At 42.9% G+C, this 20,729-nt stretch overlaps 1 protein-coding gene and 1 pseudogene across 1 annotated transcript; one reads left to right on the top strand and one right to left on the bottom strand.

The window, feature by feature from the left end:
• Positions 1–289: 289 nt before the first annotated feature.
• Positions 290–2,206, bottom strand: LOC132378063 (uncharacterized; annotated as a pseudogene).
• Positions 2,207–9,921: 7,715 nt separating this feature from the next.
• star (steroidogenic acute regulatory protein) lies at positions 9,922–20,155 on the top strand. The gene is made up of 7 exons (XM_059966110.1): positions 9,922–10,026; positions 11,574–11,687; positions 16,675–16,802; positions 17,364–17,522; positions 17,962–18,146; positions 18,783–18,876; positions 19,591–20,155. The coding sequence occupies exons 1-7, from the start codon at positions 9,963–9,965 to the stop codon at positions 19,699–19,701; spliced, it is 855 nt and encodes a 284-aa protein (XP_059822093.1). The 5' UTR covers positions 9,922–9,962; the 3' UTR covers positions 19,702–20,155.
• The last annotated feature ends 574 nt before the right edge of the window (positions 20,156–20,729 follow it).

The raw sequence follows: 20,729 nt of genomic DNA on the forward strand, positions 1-20,729 counted from the left end.
ATGATACAAGACATGCTTAAAGAATATGGGACAATGATAATCAATTGGAGTAAAATTGATGAAAAAGATAAAAACTTAAATTCAGCAGCTTAGGGCCAGTATTTCCAAGTAACTGGAAATGGCCAAAGACATCCCATAGATTTCAGTACAGGAATCTTTAATCCTTTTCGCTCCTTATGGAACATAGGGCCTTCACAAAAGTCCTCCACTTCCTGCGATCTCTAGCAGATGTTTTTGCAGTCTCCCAAGTTTGGCCGGCGGCTTTCAGTTCATCCAAAGGCCTACGCCTCCAGGTTTGCTTTGGGCGACCTCTTCTTCTCTTCCCTTGTGGATTCCATTCGAGTGATTGTCGAGTGACATTCGACTGGCTCTTCCTCAAGGTGTGGCCGACCCATCTCCACTTCCTCCTCCTTATCTGGAATACAATGGGCTCTTGGTTTGCTCTCTTCCATAGGCCTAGGTTTGACACCCTGTCGTACCACTTGAGGCGGAGGATCTGCCGGAGGCATTTGTTGAGAAAGGTCTGGATCTTGTTGCAGCTGGTGTTAGTGATTCTCCATGTTTCGGATCCATATAGCAGGATGGCTTTCACATTGGAGCTGAATATATGGAGCTTAGTTTTGACAGAGATGGCCGTAGATCTCCAAACAGGTCGCAGGGTTGTGAAGGCATATTGGGCTTTTCCGATCCTTGCTCCGATGTCCTCATCTGTACCTCCTGATTTACTGATTTTGCTTCCGAGGTAGGTGAATTTGTCTACATCTTCAACTATTTGTCCTTCAATCCTTAATGGCTCCTCTTGTTTGTTATTAATGCGTAGAACTTTGGTCTTCTCCTGACTGATCTTAAGGCCTACTTGCTGTGAGGTCTCTCCCAAGGAATCGACTTTCTTCTGCATATCTTGAAGCCGGTGTGAGAGAAGAGCGAGATCATCTGCAAATGCTAGGTCTTCCAATTTCCCTGTTAACGTCCACTGTGTGCCTTGAGGTCCCCTTTACTGGCCGCTGTTTCTGCTTGCTCTGCTATTTCATTGAAGTATGACCTCTTGTCCTTTCTGAGCTGTTTTTTCACCTCCTTGGCCATCACGCTGTACCTGTTGGCGGTGATTTGTTTCTGTTGCCGGGTTCTGGCCTGATTCAACTCCTGTTTGAGCTTTTTCCTCTCCTCCACCTTCTGCCATGTCTTGTCCCTGATCCAAGGTTTACTGTTGACTGGTGGTCTTCCCAGTACTTCTTCGCAGGCTCCTACAGTGGCCTGCTTGAAGGTAATCCAGGCGTGTTCCGCTGTTCTCTCATCTTGTTCCTCTATTTGAAGAGCCCCAAAGTGGTTTTGCAAGGCGATGTGGAAATCTTTCTCGTTTTCTTCCATCTGTAATTTTCTAACATCAAACTTTATTCATGTGTTCTGTTGCTTCTTCTTGGCTGACAGCTTCATCTTCAGCTTTGCAACAACCAAATGGTGGTCAGATCCAATATCTGCTCCTCTTTTGGCTCTCACATCTTGCAATGAATTTCTCCAGTGCTGGCGGACTATGACGTGATCAATCTGGTTCTCTGTTTGATGGTCAGGCGAGACCCAGGTTATCTTGTGGTAGCGTCGGTGGGGAAAGAGGGTACCTGCAATGGTCAGTTAATTGAAGGCACAAAAGTCGGTAAGGAGTTCTCCATTTTCATTCATATTCCCCAAACCATTCTGGCCCATCTCTCTCTCCCTGCCAGTGTTATCGCTGCCTACTTTGGCATTCAGATCTCCCATGACGATCAACATGTCTTGCTTAGGTACCTTTCCAACTACTGCTTGAAGCTGGGTGTAGAAGAGATCTTTTTCTTCTTCCTCTGCATTGTTAGTTGGGGCGTAGCACAGGATAATGGATACCTTCTGGAATCTGGACTCAAACCTGACTGTGATGATACAGTCTGACACTGGTTTCCATTCTAACAAACTTCTGGCTGCTTCTTTGGACAACATCAGCCTCATGCGGGTCTTCCTCTTTTTCTTTGCCGGAATAGAGCGGAGTTTCTCCCATCTGCAGTTCAGTCTCACCAAAAGTATTCCATCTTGCTTCGCACATGCCCAGGAGTGTGCGGTGGTATTGGTTCATTTCCTTCACTGCCGGTGCGCACCTACCTGTCTCCCAAAGCAATCTCAGATTCCATGTTCCAATTAGGATAGGTTTCTTCTGTGAGAGCAGCTTTGGAACCTCCATTATGGTTTTCCTCGGGTGAAGGAGGGTTGTCAGCCCTGCAGCTTCCTGACGGGTTTGCAGCGCGTCATCAGCCTCCTGAATGGGGCCCTGCCTTACCCGAGATCTGGGTTAGTGGTTGACAATCTGTTGATGGTTTCTGTAACAATTGCTTGTTTTACGTGAACGGGTTGTTAGCCCATTGCACAACCCCCAACCTGTTGGGGTCACCTTCCCCTAGGCGATGGCATTTCCATGCTAACGAGCTCCACCTGTCCGGGTTTGAAATCAGAGTTTACCCTCTCCTAGATAGGCTGCCATCCAAGGCTAACGAGTCCTATCTACCCGGGTTTGGAATTGGAGTTCCTTCTCCTAGGCTATGTTGGTTCGCGGCACCTTCTTCCATATTATCCGGTGCACCCATCACATGAGGGATCCCCCATCCACCACCCAGGGGACGCGCCTCAACGCCGTATAGCCCCAGCGCGAGGCAGTACAGGAATCACCTTTGGATATCTCCAGTGAGAACAACGTTTTGTTCAGACAACCACAACGAGACCTGGCATCTGTCAACAAACCTCAGTCAGACAAGTTAACTGGGCTCTCTAAGCTAACTAGCTATAACACAGTCGGGGTTCTTTGTAAAGGCAGAATACTTTGCAGATGCTGGAAATCCAGAGTAAAGCACAAGATGATAGAGAGACACATAAAAATTTTGTGATGCTCACAAAAAATACTTTGAAAAACTAATTCTTCACAAGACCAAAGGAAATGAGGTGTATATTGTTTTTTGAAAATGAAGATGTAATTTAATATTAATAAGTACACGGCAATGCTTTCAGAAAAAAACTTATGTGATTCTAATATTAAATGCAACTATATATAGTCAGTGCTATTGTCAACTAGAGAATTTTAAGGGAACTGTTCATAAAACAACAAAAATGCAAAAAGAAAGGTAATGGTATGAAATATAAGGGTTTTATTTACTCCTTCACAAGATGTTTACAACACTGATATGGAAACATTTATTGTCCATCTCCAACTAAATCCCAAATAGGTTTCAGAGAGCCATTAAGAGTCAACCACATCATTGGGTCTGGAGTCACGTACAGGCCAGACTGGATAGGGATGGCAGATTTCTCTTCTGAAGGACATTAGTGAGTCTTGTGTTTTAGGACAATCTGGACATTTCATGGCCAATGTTGCTGGTGCAAACCCTTTTCAGTTCCTCCAGGTTTATGTAATTACTTGATCTGAAATCCCGTGGTCATTGTGGCAGGATTCAAACTCACAAAGGATATGGGCAAATGGATCTAGTTTTCATGGGCATCTGGGCTGCCGTGGACCAAATTCCATAAAATGTGACTCTCAGGCCTCTAGATACGTCCAATAAGTTAACCATTATACCACTACAGCTTCCAAGACATATGAACATAAGAAATAGGAACAGGAGAAAGCTATCAGGCCTGCCGAGCCCGCCATTCAATCAGATCATGGCTGACCTGACCATGGACTCATCTCCGCCTACCTGCCTTTTCCCTATAACCTTTAATTCCCCTTCTATGCAAAAATCTATCCAGCCTTGTCTTAAATATATTAACTGAGGGAGCCTCCACCGCTTCATTGGGCAGAGAATTCCACAGATTCACCACTCTTTGGAAAGCAGTTCCTCCTCATCTCCGTCCTAAATCTACTCCCCTGAATCTTGAGGCTATATCCTTTAGTTCTAGTCTTGCCTACCAGTGGAAACAACTTTCCTGCCTCTATCCTTTCTTTCCCTTTCATAATGTTTTATGTTTCTATAAGATATCCTCTCATCCTTCTGAATTCCAGTGAGTACAGCCCCAGGTGACTCTATCTCTCCTCATAGTCCAACCCCCTCATCTCTGGAATCAACCTGGTAAACCTCCTCTGCACCACCTCCAAAGCCAGGAAGAGGCTGCAGCAGGGGCAAGATAGACAGTGCCTGGGGGAGAAATAAGTCGGATTGGAAAATCTAATATTTTAATTGGTAGGATGCTGATTATCTCTTGTTGACAATGTTTTAAAATCTATAAGCAATGGACAGGATATAAAAATACTTTCTGTATTTAAAGTATCTAAAAGCAGCAGCCATTGACACAAGATTAACCAGAGGGCATCAGGGGAAATATGTGCCCACAATTGTTAGGCAGTAGAAGTCATTTCTGGAATTAATAGTTGAGGAAGAATCTATTGCTGTGAATCTACATTAGATTACAAAGAAAAATGAAGAGTTAAGAGGAAGGGAAAGTGGAAATAATTAGGACTATTTTAGATGTGGAGGGTGAACTCCAGCATGAACCAATTAGGCCAGTCTTCACTGCTGCAGAGCAAGCTCAGCAGGACATTTGACACAGACTGACAAAGACTGCAGGAAAAACCCTACCTCCCTCAGACCTTCAGAATGACACTGTATGAATTTCTCCACTCAAATGAAATGACCAACAGGGCACCAATTTAACAGCTCACCACCCCAGGGCCAGACTCTTCCATTGGACTGAGATTATTGGTTCAAGTTTCTGGCATGCAGCTTGAACCAACTAATGTGCAACCCAGAGGACAACAATGGAGGGTTGGCGTTTTTACCTCTTGTGACACAGACAAAATGCCGGAGGAACAGAGCAGGTCGGGCAACATTGATGGAAAGGAACACATGGTCGATGTTTTGGCCCAAACCCTTCTTCAGGACTGGAAGGGAAGGGGAAGACACCAGAACTTTATCTCTATTCATAATAATCTTGTTGACTTTGATACAAGTCCCGACTGATATTTGGCTGGAGAGATAGAATAGATCCACCAGCTCTCATATCCAGAAACATTGATACAATTAAATCCTTGAAGTCAAGTTCATCTGCAATAAAAATTATGCCGGTTCTCTAATATCCTCAGAAAACAACTGTGCAGATGACTAGCAAATGCAGATGTAATTGCCTTTTATCGCTACGCTTTCAAAGATCCGTTTGTATATTGACATCTTACTCTTTAAACCAGGGGTTCCCAACCTGGGGTGCCCGCACCCCCAGGGGGTGCAACAAAGAGTGGCTTATGTGCTTGAGTGACGAGTCACGAGTCATCACTCAGCCGGCTGCCAGTGTGCCTTGAGAAGTGGTAGTAACGTTTGTCCCAAGCACACTCCAGTCTCCCGCTGCCCGAGTCAGCGCTGAGGATTCTCATCAGTGTTACTTGGGAGTTACACCTCAGTCTCATCAATTTACTGTTTACAATTTTTTCTGAATAAATTAGAATCTAATTGCTCAATTTATATTTGCATTTTATGCATTGAGTTAAAAGCTTATTTTTTAAAATTTAATTTGTTCACCCGCAGTATTGTATGTGGTTCAATTTGTGGTTCAAAAATTAGAAATTAGACTTCTTCATCTTCAAATGTGATATTACTTCTGTAGGGGGTGCGAATATTAATCTAGCATTTCCTAGGGGTGTGGGGTATAGAAAAGGTTGGGAACCACTGTTTCAAATAGTTGATGAGGTGCAATTTTGTTGGCTATGATTGGTTAGGACAGACTAAATTGTAATCCAACTATTTATCTATTTAATATTTAAGGTTGATCATTACACCAGTCTTGGGAGAAAGGAGGTGAATCTTTAATTGCAAACTTGCTACTGAATAGCTACTTAGAAAGCATTCCCAACTATCCAATATTGATTGGAAAGATATTGTATAAACTAGTAATCTGAAGTGCATGATTGCTACCTTGAGCACCTAATCTTGGAAATAATATCTGTAAGTACAGCAAGAGCTGGTGAATAATGTTGTTAATGAGCTTGTTTGAGCTGCTGGTTTGCAGTGAATATGTATTATTTTCCAACTGTTACACTGAATGTTATTTTGGTACAAACTAAATATTTATGTCAATATCTGTGACATAGCAATAATTGAGTCCTTAAGTGTATTGATTGATGTAAAATTCCAATTATTTTAACATAATACACCATTCCGATGCAGCTTCTTTCAAGATTAATGGCTCCAGGCCATGACCTTTCATCAAAACTTGAGTTTAAGAGACAGACTGACTGCTGCAACTGGAATTCGCCATTAGGGATGAATGTTGTCGGGGTTTAAATGTCTAATATGAGGGGGTATGCATTGAAGGTGAGAGAGGGATGTGAGGGGTAAGTTTTTTTTACTCAGAGAGTTGTGGATGCTTGGAATGGGCTGCCTGATGTGGTGGTGGAGGCAAATACATTAGAGGCTTTTAAGAGATGTTTGGATAGGCAGATGGATGTAAGGAAGATGGAAGGATAACAACATTGTGTACATTGGAGGAATTAGTATTTGATGTTTTTGATTTGCTTTTTTGCAGGTCAGCAGAATATTGTGGACCGAATGGCCTGTTCTTGTGCTGTACTGTTCTACATTCTAAGCAGTAGAAAATCACAATAATCATTATTGAGTATCGATGTAATTTTATAAAGGGACACATTTGACAAATCCAATAGAGTTTTTCTTAGAATAAGTGTTTCTTCCTGATGTAACCTACGATTTCTACTATTTGGTCTTTGCACCGAGCCCCTTTACATCAAAAGGCAAGTTACAACATCTGTTAAAATAAGAGCTCCATATTTGGTGAGACCGAAAACTGATGAACCACAAGCACCTGCAGCATTTTGGAAGTGGTGGTTGTTGTTAGTTGGGGAATTAGTTATAATTTTACAAAAAGCCATTGATCCTGAAATGGTGGCTGGAGACTGGGGGGGGTGGGAAATGTCAAATCGTTTATCATCATATACATGTATATAACCATATAATTTATATAGAAATAAGCCTTTTCTCTGAACCAGTGTGTAAAGCACAGAAGTGTGCACATAACACATGATAACTAAGGATAAAATCTACAGATGAATCACACATAAAAAACTAAAGTGCATTAATATTAAATATCATAAGGAATGGAACAGATTAACAGTAACACTTTGAATACGATGCGGCTGGGAGTTCTGAAGGCTGGGGGAGGAAATTGTTTCTCGTCCTGACCGTTCTTGTTTTTGTTCTTCTTTTGACCTCGCTCTTTCAGAAGTTTGATGAAGGGAAAATTATATTCAGCCAAACCATTGGTGTCTTTTTGAAGATTTAACCGTTTGTGTAGAACAGGGGAACAAGTAACCCCAGTATATTTAGATTTTCAGAAAACTTTTGATAACCTCACAAAAGAGCACATTTTGGCACACACGCCTTCGGAAATCAAGGTGTTGAGTACAGGAACTGGGATGTTATGTTGAAGTTGTATAAGATGTTGGTGAGGCCTAATTTGGAGAATTGTGTGCAGTTTTGGTCACCGACTCACAGGAAAGATGTCAATAAGATTGAAAGAGTGTAGAAGAAGATTATAAGATGTTACAAGGACTTGAGTTATAGGGAAAGGCTGAATGGGTTAGGATTTTATTCCCTGGAGCATAGAAGAATGAGGAGAGATTTGATAGAGGTTTATGAGGGGTATAGATAGGGTAAATCAAGCAGGCTTTTTCCACTGAGGTTGGATGAGACTAGACTTAGAGGTCATGGGTTAAGGGTGAAAGGTAAAATGTTTAAGAGGAGTGTGGGGGGGGATTTCTTCACTCAGATAGTGTGCAAGTGGAAGTGGTGGATGTGGGTTTGATTTCAAAATTAAGGAAAAATTTGGATAGACTTATGGACAGGAGGGGTATAGAGGGCAATGGTCCGGGTGCAAGTGGATGAGACTTGGCAGATTAATTGTTCTGCACGGACTAGATGGGTCGAAGGGCCTGTTTGTGTGCTGTAGTGTTCTATGACTAAGAGATCAGCACTGGCAATAACTCAGTACTACAGTAATGTTTCTCCTCACTTACTTCTCTACGTTCCTGGTACGTGTGAGTTTCTTTCTCACTATTGACAGCGTGGCTGCAGTGGGCAATCTTTTAAATATAGGATTAGTATTAAAGTTCTGCAAAGAACAAGTGATACAGAGTTGAGTTTCAGGTCCACATAGTAGAAGGAGATGTGAAAAGATCATTCAAAGCAAGGTAGAGGATTATGGAGGTGGAGGGGTTTTCTTGTACCTGGAGGGGTAAATACTGTTGAGGGCCGGTGAGGGACACCCTGACCAGCCTGAACATTCCTTCCTTGTCTTACACATTGCTAGTATTCCAGTATAAGGCCTTTCGCACAATCGATAAGCAGTCGATTCTGTAGCACTGGCTGAAGATAAGAGATGATGTCTGAAGGTCGGTACTTTGCCCACTTGTAAACCACGCAAGTCAAATGCATAATGCAAGATCACCCATCACCCTGCCAGATGACTTCCAATTTGACCTTTGCTCATTTACAGAGCGACTGGAGTCAAGATTAGCATGGAGGAGTATGCTAGTGGGAGTTGTAACCAGATGAATGAAACCTTCAGCCTTGGTCAGTTTGATTTTTTTTTCTTGTGAAGGCAGAGGTCCTCATCTAGCTTGACCAGTCTAACAAAACCAAAATGAAACGGGAATAAATCTTCCTGCGTGCCAAGGGCCGGTCATTTATGAAAGTGAACATATCATTCCCAGTTTAAATCTTCACAACGTGACCTCGGCCAGTGTGGCATACTCAGTGGCTCAAGGAAAGGTGCCTCTGACTGCTGGAGGAATCATTCTGCTACAGGACATAGCTTCAGGGTATTAAATGCTGGTTCTGCCATTGGTAGTCAAGTGTGTGCCAGATCTGCTCTGCAGAATTAATGCGCTCCAGCCAATGTAAAGCAGTGGAGGATGCCTTGTCAGTGCAGGCCCTGCTTGGGTTCATCTAGTGAAGAGCAAATCGTGGATAGGCTAAGTTAACCATTGCACTAATTAGAGACACAAGAGATGCTGGAAATTGCTTGGGCCGATGCGGGTTCCCATAGCTGAGTGAAGTTGATAGAAAAGTTATTCAATGTCAGAACAACTTTAGTCAGGTGAAGCAGGTGAAGGGTCCGCAGACCCTCCCGGAGACTGCGGTCCAAGGAGAAGATGCACAGTTGTACTGTGAAATTAGAGCCTGCCAAAGTGATGGAAACAGCAGAGTTGCCATGAACATGTAGGAAAGAATAGATCCAGGAGAGGAAGAATTAACTGCAGTGGAGCTGAAATATTCAGGCAGGTGCACTCCAGGAAATACCGCTTCAGCTTCATCGGAATACTGGCTCTACAGGTGAAAGTCGAAACTTCCTGGTGAGTTTGGAACTATCATGTCTCAGTCATGGAACTAATATCCCTTTTGCTTATCATTGCGATGGCCAAAGGCATCAATAAAATCAGGCAGCTTTGCGGGTGTTAATAATGCGCCCAGATCCACTGAAAACATCTAACTCGCCATAAGTGTCGAAACCTTTCTGACACCTTGAATTTAGTGAAAGAGCATTCAGCAAAGCAAACATTCTTGAAGTAAAACACAGAGATGATAATAAGACTTAGATGGGAAATGCTGTTGACAAAGCTAGGCAGGAATTTGATTTTACATGGTACAGCAAAGCAAGGGAGGAAGAGGCTCATCCCCCTTAATCCTCACCCCATTTAAAATGTGAGAATACATGGTTCAACGATGCAATAAAACATTTGCTGCAGCTTGATGTCACATGCAGGTTAATTTGGTGAACATTCCTGGCACTTGGATACAGCTGTTGAGAGTGTACTTGACATTGTTCTTGCTGTCGTCATAAATTTTGTGCCTGATGTCAAGTTGTCCTTCACAGAGGATATATAAAAAAAGACTACAACAGACCAAAGGCAGAAAAGCATTTGAGTGAAAGACCGACTGAGACGCAAGATGATTCCAGCCACTTTTAAGCTCTGTGCGGCAATCTCCTACCAGCATGTTCGAACAATAACAGGTAACTGGAAACAATTAATTATATCCACTTGGTTAGTTAACTGGTAATATACTGATGCTCAGTTCAACCAGAGCAGAACTGAACTGGAAAAGGAGGGGAGAATTTGAATTGACTTTTTGACTGTTTAAGGGAATTAAAGACCAAGAGAATCGTAAGTGCTTTTAAAATGGATGTATCTTATTAACCTCACTGAACTTTCTTACAACGACAGGAACTGCTGGCCAACTAAACCGACAGGTCTTCCTGAAGCTACTGCTCTTACAATCATCCACTCAAAATTTGTACCGATCAGGACATCCTTCATACTCCCAATGCAAGGACACCAATCAACAAATTAGCAATGATACCCTTGTTATTTATTGGACTTTGTATTTCCATAGCAATCTATTTTTCCAGTAGATGGACAGTGGAAATTTATCTCTACAATCAGGAAGTTTTATTGCAATTGGCACACACCCTGTTCTTGCTGATCTATGTTTGGCCTTGAGGCGGCCAACACCAATTTTAAGATCCTCATTCTTGTTTCGATTACCCCAATGTCAACCCCACCACATTCCTGTGTAACTTCCTTAGCCCCCCAACTTTCCAAGATATCTGCAGCATTTCAGTCTGAGCCTGTAGGATCCCAGAATTTAATCATTCTACCGTGGAAGCCATGCCCTCAGGCACCTGGACCCTATGTTCAGGAACTCCCTCCCCAAATCTCTCTGCCTCCCTTTCTTCCTTCAAGATCCAGTTCATCTGTGATGGGGTTCTTAGTCCCCCATGACTTGGGCTCAATCCTTTTCGACAATGCTTCTGTGATATGCCTTGGGTCCCAACATGGGAAATATCAAAAGGGTTTCATTATTTCTATCACTGACTGTACAAGAGTCTATCAACAAGATGCCACTGCAATGAATGAACCAACTACTCTGTGCCTTTGATCTTAAAAGTTTTACCACAGATATCTGCTGATCTACATCTGTGGTAGATCTAGACCAGCAAACTATTGACCCTTGATGAGATAGGAAATCTCTGTTGCTTCAGTCAGGAAGTGAATTGTACCTCTCTTTCTAGGCGATACAAGCAACTTTCCAACAATCCCGCCAGTATTAATCTGGTGAGAATAAATGAATCCAGTCGCTATCATGTCCCCGTTTGTTGGTTCCTGCTGTCCACAAATTGACTGTTGTATCTCATGCACTGATGTTAACCCATCCTGAGACTGCAAAGGGTGCATTGAATGCAAGGTTTGATGTGTTTTTACTGTGTGCATTGCAATATGTCTTCTCGCTGAAGCCAAGTGTCAGAATACCTGATTTTGAAAATAGGTATTAGTTTACTATTGTTGTCATGTGTACTGAGAAGAGTGAAAAGATTTTGTTTGGTGTGCATTCCAGACAGGCCATGCCGTTCACGTAATATCAGGGTAGCAAAAAGAAAACAGAATGGAGAGTATAGTATTGCAGTTACAAAGAAGCTTCAGAGCAGGTAGACAACTAAAGTGCAATTTTGTGGAGTGAGAATCCGAACTGGAAATTTAACGCCTTCTTTTTGATCCCAAGGCTTGAGGCATTCAGCAATGGCAGCCCTGGGACACAAGCTGAATCATCTCAGGCTGGGGAACCAAGGGCCCGGCACGTGGATAAATCTGGTTCGGAGAAGGAACTCCCTGATCAGTAAGTACAGATCTTTCAGTGCCGCGACATCGACGGTTCCTTTCCCTCCACAGATACCGCTGGACCTGCTGAGTTCCTGCTTGTTCCTCCAGATTCCAACATCCACAGTCTCCTGTGTTTCCAGGACTTTTCCTGCTCAGCTTTCAGATGTACGACTGTATATGCTGCCAGATATGCTGAGCTCCTCTTGTGTTACAGTCTCTCTTGGAATCTGCAGAATGTAGAATCAGGTTTCATATCACCAGCAATAGGTCATGAAATGTGTTGTTTTGTGGCAGCAGTACATTGCAATACACAATAATAAAAACTGTAAATTAAAGTGTGTGTATATATATATTCAAATTAAATAAGTAGCTCAAAAAAAGTAGTGAGATAGTGTTCATGGGTTCAATGTTCACTCAGAAATCTGATGGCAGAGGGGAAGAAGTTGTTCCTGAATTATTGAGTGTGTGCCTACAGACTTCTGTACCTCCTTCCTGATGGTAACAATGGGAAGAGGACGTGCCCTGGATGGTGGGGGTCCTTAAAGATGGGTGCCACCTTTCTGAGGCATCGCTCCTTGAAACTGACCTGTACGCTATGGAGGATGATGCCCGTGATGGAGCTGACTGAGTTCACAACTTTCTGCAGCTTCCTTCCATCCTGGGCAGTAGCTGCCCCCGTACCAGCCAGTTAAAATGCTCTCCGCGGTGCATGTGTAGAAATTTATGAGCGTCTTTGGTGACACGCCAAATCTCCTCAAACTCCTAATGAAATTTAGCTACTGTCATGCCTTTGTTGTCACTGCATGGACATGTTGGGCCCAGGATAGATCCTCAGAGATGTTGACACCCAGGAATTAGAAGTTGCTTAGACAATAAGACCATAAGATACAGGAACAGAATTAGGCCATTTGGCCCATCGAGTCTGTTCTGCTGTTTCAGCATGGCTGATCCAATTCTCCTCTCAGACCCAATTTCCTGCCTTCTCCCCATATCCCTTTATGCTCTGACCAATCAAGAGTCTACCCTTATATTATTCAGTGCGATATAGCGTTGCATTTACAGAGAAACCGCAGTGGAGGTAGACGGCCACACTGCAGGTGCAAGGGTAATGATGAAGTAGACTGAGAGACCAAGAGTTCATGTTAGTCAGATGAGAGATCTGCTCATGAGTCTTATAACAGTGGATAGAAGTCTGCTGGTAAGTGTTCTCAGGGTTTAGCGTTCTATGCCCAATGATGGGGTACGGATTCGGATGAGAGGAAAGAATGGCAGGGATGGAGGACGAATGTGTTGTCTCCTGACCTGCTGGTAGGTGCCATGATCCCTAGATTTCTTTACAATTTCAAGGTTTGGTGGATCTGTCACCACTCTCCAATCCTGCACTCCCCCATTACATGATGCTTTCTTGTTGAGTTCCCCAACATTATGCTGGGCAATGGTCCCTCAGATCCTGTGCCAGTCAGACCCATGATTCCGAAGGAACTTTGGGGCCGTAGATTACGAGCACAATGACATAGAACGTTATCTTTTTAAACAGTTTGATGTCTAAAGAACACTCAGTGGCCACTTTATTAGGTACAACTGTACACCTGCTCATTAATGCAAATATATAATCAGTCTATTGTGAGGCAGCATAAAGGCATGCAGGCATGGACAAGCGGTTCAGTTGTTGTTCAGATCAAATGTCAGAGTGGGAAGAAAAGTGACCTTGACCATGAAATGATTGTTGGTGCCAGACTGGGTGGTTTGAGTATTTCAGAAACTGTTGATCTCCTGGGATTTTCAAGCACAACATCTCAAGCATTTGCAATAAACAGAGTGCAAACAACAACAAAAAATCCAGTGAGTGGCAGTGCTGTGGGTGAAAATGCCTTGTTAATGAGAGAGGTCAGAGGAGAATGGCCAGATTAATCCAAGCTGACAGGAAGGCGACAGTAACTCTCATAACCACACGTTACAATGCTGGTGTGCAGAAGAGCACCTTTGAATGCAGAACATGTTGAACCTTGAAGTGGACGGGCTACAGCAGCAGAAGGTCACTCCTGCACTTAATGAAGTAGCCACTGAGTCAGCTTGGTGCCAGCAGTTCTGAAGGGAACCACTGGTACTCAGCCACTCCCGGGTCGGTAATGGGGGACTGGCTCTGCCCTGCGACTGGCTGAACAGCTGATTTTGTTGCAGCTGCCCCTCCGCTCTGTCACTGGCCTCCGCGTACACATCAACAGCGCTGCCCAGTCTCACTGGGATCCCCGAGCGTTACATCCTGTGCCCTAGAATCAGGTGCCCACGCTAGTTTTACAGTTTTACAGGGCTTTCTTGCCCCTGTTGTTTAGATGGGGAAAGGTAAGTTTATTTGTTTATACTCAATATGTTTTAATTACATTTCACACTTTAATGTGTTTTATTACATTTTATTCTTGTGCAATTTGAATGCTTTTCTATTACTAATTAAGTAACGTAAATAACTCTGAAGTCTGTACTTCCAAACGATTCTGGTGACAGAGCGGAACTGCTTCCTTACAGTGCCAGGGACCATGGTTCAATTCTGACCTCGGGTGTTGTCTGTGCGCGGTTTGCACATTTTCCCCACAACCACGTGGGTTTTCTCAGGCTGCTGGGGTTTCTTCCACATCCCAAAGACGTGCTGGGGTGGTTATTAACTGGGCACTGAAAACCGCCCCTAGTGTGTAGGAGAGTGGTGGAATCTGGGCGACGTCAGGAGAAAATTTAAAAATGGGATTAACAGAGGATTGGTGTAAAATGGCTGACTGACGGTCAATGCAATCTCAATAGGCTGAAGGCCCTGTTTTTGTATCTCTCTATGGTTCTATGAAAAATTTATATAGTCAATGATAGATATGACAGGAGACAAATCTCCTCCTCAACACTGAGACCAGGAGCCTCTTGGGTGGAGAGGGCACGGTAAGGAGAGGTGGGTATTGGTAATGAGCACTTAATTTGGCCTTGTGTGCCTGGTGTACAGGCAGACTAGGTAACCCTGGGCAGTAGGCAGAATCAGCTTGTTCTAGACCTGTCTTTCTTTCAGTTTTTAAAAGAGTAATATACCGTACATATATATAGTTAGGGTGCCTAAGACTTTTGCACAGCACTGTATTTGTCAACGTGAAGTGGAGAGGGAATGGCGAGGGTGGAGCATTGTGGGACGGAAGTGGGTCGGGTGGCAGAGAAACAGTGCCAGAAGCAGGGGGTGGGGGTGGTTGGCATGGGTTCTGTGGTGAACTACATATACCTGTCTGGACACGCCCCTCTGCTGACTGCTCCTGTGGCTCCTCCCACAGACCCCTGTATAAAGGCGATTGGAGGCACTGCTCCTCCCTCAGTCTCCAGGATGTTGTGTGGTGGTCTCTTGCTTTTAATCGTGGTCTCTTGCAGCTAATAAAAGCCTATCGTTCGCCTCCCGTCTCCGAGAGTTATTGATGGTGCATTAGGTTCATTTTAATCCAAACAAATGGTTTATTGATCATTACAGAAAGACTCTCTGGAGCTTCCCGCTCCCTCCTCTCTCCCTTCCCCTTTTCCCAACCATGATTTCCCCCTCCCTGTCCCTTAGCATACTTTCTCCAAATGAATTGCATATAAATAAACAAAGTAAAGTGAATAAATGAAATATTGTCGCTGGTGACACTTTCAATGTGATGCAGCAGGAAGTTCAGAAGCCTGAAGGCCTGAGGGAAGAAACTGTTTCCCACCCTGACTGCTCTTGTCTTTAGGCATCGGAGTCTCCTGCCTGATAGTGGGAAGTCAAAGAGGATGCTGGATGGATGGGTGGGATCTTTGACAAAACTTAGGGCCCTGTGGACTGCAGCTCCCCTGATAAATTACCCTGATGATGGTAAGGACAGCCCTATGAACCTCCCAGCCATTCTTACAGTCCTTTGTAGGGACTTCACGTCCGATGTTCAGCTGCTCCCATACCAGATGGAGATTCAGATTGTCAGGACACTCTCGATTGTGCTCCTCTGAAATTCAGTTAAGGTTGGGGGTGGGAGGCTAGATTGCTTCAATCTTCTTAAAAAGTGAAGGCGCTGCTGTGCCCTCTTGTTCAGGGGGGGTAATGTTAAGGAACTGGGCGAGGTCATCTGTGATGTGAATTCCCAAGAACTTGGTGCTCTTAACTCTCTCTAGTGTTCTAATAGCTTTACGTAAGTATGTATGTATTTATTTATTTATATACTGAAACACCGTTAAAGTGCTATATATGTGTAATACTCTTTTAATGGTGTTTCGGTATTAAATACATTTTAAATTATTTTCTTCAAGTTAAATAGTGTATTACATGATTCTAAGGTAGATGACTATTTCTGGTAGTTTACGCAGAGTAAATAGGAATATCACGGGCAAACTGTCAGTTCTCCCTGATTTTATGCCCAATTTCATTTCCCTCCCAACTTCCCTCTGAGATCAGGATTATCAGAACATTTCCACATAGCCTCCAGGATGGAAGATCGGTTGACCTATTGCAAACTGTGGTTCCTTATCAGTACAACACAAGGAGATGCAAGGTTAATTTCACTAAGATGTAATACATGGCGATATGGCAGATCTCACTCTGATGCATCCAGCATTCAGGCGAGTTACCTGCTCTGACCATGCCTACAGAATGCTGGTCGTTTGGTCGTCAGCTGGGGTTGCATCCCTTGGCCAATTCCAGCTGTATTTACATTCCACCGAGATTGTGTTAAAGTTACTCAAGGTTAGCATAAGCTGTGTTTCTCCGTGCGTCAGCTCACCCAGAATTTGAGATTTCCGAATGTGCAGCCATATTTGAGCACATCACAATTTCGTATTATCTTGATAAATATCGAAGAAAGGACAAGAAAGTCCAAAGGTAGATCCGTCACAGAAGTTAGCTGTGACAATTAACACCAAGCTTAGTTTATTCAAGATCAGCTGAAATCATCTTGGTAACCTACCAATTCTGCTACAAATGCTCAGCTTTAATTTTTTTCTCCCTCCCTCTCTCCACTTAACACTCAAATTAGGCTGCAGGCTTGAAGACAATCCTTATTCTGAGGCGGAGATGGCCTATGTTAAGCAAGGTCAAGAAGCACTGCATAAATCCCTCTCCATCCTCCAGGATACAAGTGGGTGGAAGACAGAGATGGAAGCGGTACGTTGCAAACTCCCCAGTCAATCAACATTCAGAAGAAAAATCAGTCACAGCTCACAGATAACATTGCCTCAGAGGTGACACGTTTGAATTCCTAACAAACTCACTGCAAATTCAATCCGCTTCTTTATAGTTCTTACTAGAATGCCTTGGAACAATCTGGCAAAAACGTAGGTATGAGGTCAAAGAAGCAAATTCAAATTGTTTAATAATTTCAGCCTGAAGTACAGATCACAAAATGTTTTTCATTCTAGGTTGAAAAGAATGATGGGGTTAAATGAAGTTGGGTGGGAGAAGATTCAAGTGGAACACAATTGTATTCATAGTTCAATGGGTCAAATGGCCTGTTTTTGAGCAACAAGACATTAACCCACACCTACCCTCACAGTAAAGACTTAAAGCTAAGGTCATGAATTTTACTCACTCATATCAAAGCAATAATTTGGAACACTGTCCACAATAGGACACCTGATGGGTAAAAGGAGTTGATAGAATGGATAACATGTAAATGTTGAAGGCTCTGAACTGAGTAGAGAATCTAACTTCTTGAACTCTTAACAGATAAACGGTGACAAAGTGGTCAGTAAGACGCTTCCAGATATCGGCAAAGTCTTCAAGCTCGAGGTTGTGATGGATAAGCCCACCGATCTGCTCTACAGTGAACTGTTCGACAGAGTTGAACAAATGGGAGAGTGGAACCCAAACGTTAAACAAGTGAAGGTAGGATATTTGATAGGGATCTAATCAAAGCCCACGTTAAAATCAGGTTTCCAAACTAGAGGTGAATTTAATTCCAGTAGTACATACTTAACACGGGCACCTCAGTAAGGTGGTAGTGGAGAGTTGGTAATGACGATGATGGGGATTTATCTTTGGCAATGAGTTGATCCAGTCTAGAAGAGGTTGTGTAATGCAGACTCAGCTGTAGTCTTCAAGGTGGAATTGAATAAGAACTTGATGGTGAAATCTATGTGCGCCGTCCTGGGCAAAAGGCCAGGACTGGAATGGATGGGGAGTAAAGTGATTACCCTGTCGAAGAGCCATCGCGGTGGTGATGTTGAACATTCTCCAAAATCCAGAACATTTGCAATGATAACTGCCAATCTTTGGCTAGACAAGGCAGAGCACTGTTTTATAAACTAGTTTGATTATTTTTAAGATACTGAAGAGGATTAACAAGGAAACAATGGTTACCTATGAGGCTTCTGCGGAAACTGCGGGCAATGTGATCAGCCCACGGGACTTTGTCAGCGTGCGCTATGCCAAGAGACGTGGCTCGACTTGCTTCCTAGCGGGGATGTCCACGCACTGCAACCTGATGCCTCAGCAGAATGGTTTTATAAGGTAACACATCACAGATCTGTGTCCAGGGTGCTGGCAAAGAACTTCGGCATTTGTGAAGCTGTAAAATATTCCTCATTCCAGTACAAATTACTGCCTTTGGATACCTGGAGCCCCATTTCAGTTCCAAATCATCTTTGTCCACATTACTTCCCCAGAGTCACTTAGTTTCTGTCATTGTTCTTCTAACTTATTCAATCACTCTTTGTTCAGAAACCAGAACTGAAGCTCAGTGCAGCATAGATTCTGTTTTTAAATTTATATTGCAGTAAACCTTTCAATCTTCTCCTATTCTGAAATCATTTATCCTTCCACCTCCATACACTGTTCAAATATAACGCATGGTCGAAGTTCCAAGCATTGCAAACCTATTACATTGAAAATAGTCTAGTTCCAAAGACTGCAAGATATAGGTTATCGTTTAATATCTCTGACATTTGCCGTCATTTTTGGATGATTACTCTACCTTGAAGCACTTTAGCATGCTCCACTTATTAGCTTCTGACGATCAGGAGAGTGGTACCAATGACTTCTCCCATGCAATCACCACCCTGACTAGTGGCTTGGCTTCCAGAGATAAAATTTATTGCTCTGTTGCTTCCGATACTATGTCTTTGACATACCCTGCTCTGATTACAGGGGTGAGAATGGACCCAACTGCATTGTCCTCCGTCCCTCCGCAGAAGATCCAAATAAGACCAAGTTCACATGGCTCCTGAGCATCGATCTAAAGGCAAGGCACTTGAGGATGAATGGGGTAACAGGGTTGAGTGTTGATTTAAATATATAAGTTTGATGGTTTCCAAAAATACTGGACTATGAAATACAGAACAACCTCAAAAAAAAAAGGACACAGCTTAATTCATCAGGCCAGCTCCTTGTGAAGACCTTCCTGGCTGTAGGATGGCAACACAGGGATGGCTTGGTAGTTAATGTTGCTGCCTCAAACCTCCAGAACTTCGACCCACATCTCAGATGCTGTCTTTGCAAAGTTCGAATGACACATAAAAGCTATAAATTAAATTTATATATGAAAAGAAAATTAAATTAAATAAGTAGTGCAAAATAAAGAGAGCAAAAATGGTGATGTAGTGTTAATGAGGTGGTTCATTGTCTATTCGGAAATCAGATGCCGGAAGCTGCTCCTAAAACATTGAGTGTGTATCTTCAGGCTTCTATAGCTCCCCACTAATGGTAGTAATAAGAAGAGATCACGTTCTGGGTGATGGGGATCCTCAATGACAATAATGATTTTTCAGAGAGCAAGTATGTTCATAATGGGGTAAATGCTCTCCTGCGCAGTATAATTTTAACACAACTGAAAAATTCAGGCAAGGTTTGAGCACTCAAAATGTACTCCTGCACCTCTGCAGTGGGGAAGATAACAAGATGGTATCTGAGAAATATCTGATTGACTGCACTTACATTTTATTTCCTTTTTTGGTAGGGCTGGTTGCCCAAGTCTCTCATCAATCAGGCCCTTTGTCAAACCCAAGCAGACTTTGCCCAGTGCCTGCGCCAGCACATGAACTCCAAAGCTGCTGCAAACAGTTACTGAAACGCATTGCATTCTTTCACGGGTGGAGATCGCCAAGAAACATTTCTGTTAGACTGCAACCTACTTCTACAAAGATCTTTTGGCTTCAGTCAAAATCCACTTTGTGGCTCGCTGGAACAAATATCCAAATCAAAGAAAGGATTCACCAGCACTGAAAATCTTTAATATTTATGAGGCTTTAGTTAAAACAATGGTATTCATTATTTTTAACTCAGTCAAAGGAATGATGTTATTGATGGTCAAGTAAACCTTTTCTTTACCCTGGCTGTCAGTGCTCTCAAGCCAAAATGGGTTCGGTATAGAATGGTCCCACTGTTCAGAAAAATTCAAAGTGGTTCCTGACAGCATTATTTCTCATTACATAAAATACCTACGAAAATATCTAAGAAATATCTAAGAAACCATGTAGTGTTGTGGGTTTATTGTGTCATTCAATATAAAATTTCTGTAGGAAGTTGTGTCCTCTATTTTTTTGCAGGCCACAGAAGGTTTGGACCTTCATTGGAGCTTCTGTGGAAAATGAGGGCCTGCAAAAGTATGGGTTCTTGGACTGGTACCTCCAAGTTACCCCCTGTAGATTTCAAACCACAAACTGATTGTACTGTATGTCAAACAACCCAGAATATTGCACAGTACCAGGTCTATTTCTGAGCTAATAGGAGATAGGCCAAAGCATTTTCCCTATGCACTACTGAATATAATTGATGGAGATCTGTTGACATTGACTGCATTTTCTAAGCTGAGAGAAATCCAACTCAGCCTTAAATATATTTGACGTGGCTTCCAAAGCTCCCTGTAAAGACGTACAACTCTGAAAGGGGAAAGAAAACACCTTTTCTCACCCTTATGTGACCCTTCATTCCGAAACCACATTTCCTAGTTTTAGGTACCACCACCATTGGAAATAGAGTTTCTATCCTGTTAAGCTCCTTCAGAACACTTTTTATTTATCTAGAAATACAGCACAGTATTTCTGGCTCAATGAACTAGTGTCATCCAGTTCCACCCATGTGATCATGTGGTGGTAT

Source organism: Hypanus sabinus, chromosome 1 (genome assembly GCF_030144855.1).
Source record: "Hypanus sabinus isolate sHypSab1 chromosome 1, sHypSab1.hap1, whole genome shotgun sequence".
Taxonomy (NCBI): Eukaryota; Metazoa; Chordata; class Chondrichthyes; order Myliobatiformes; family Dasyatidae; genus Hypanus; species Hypanus sabinus.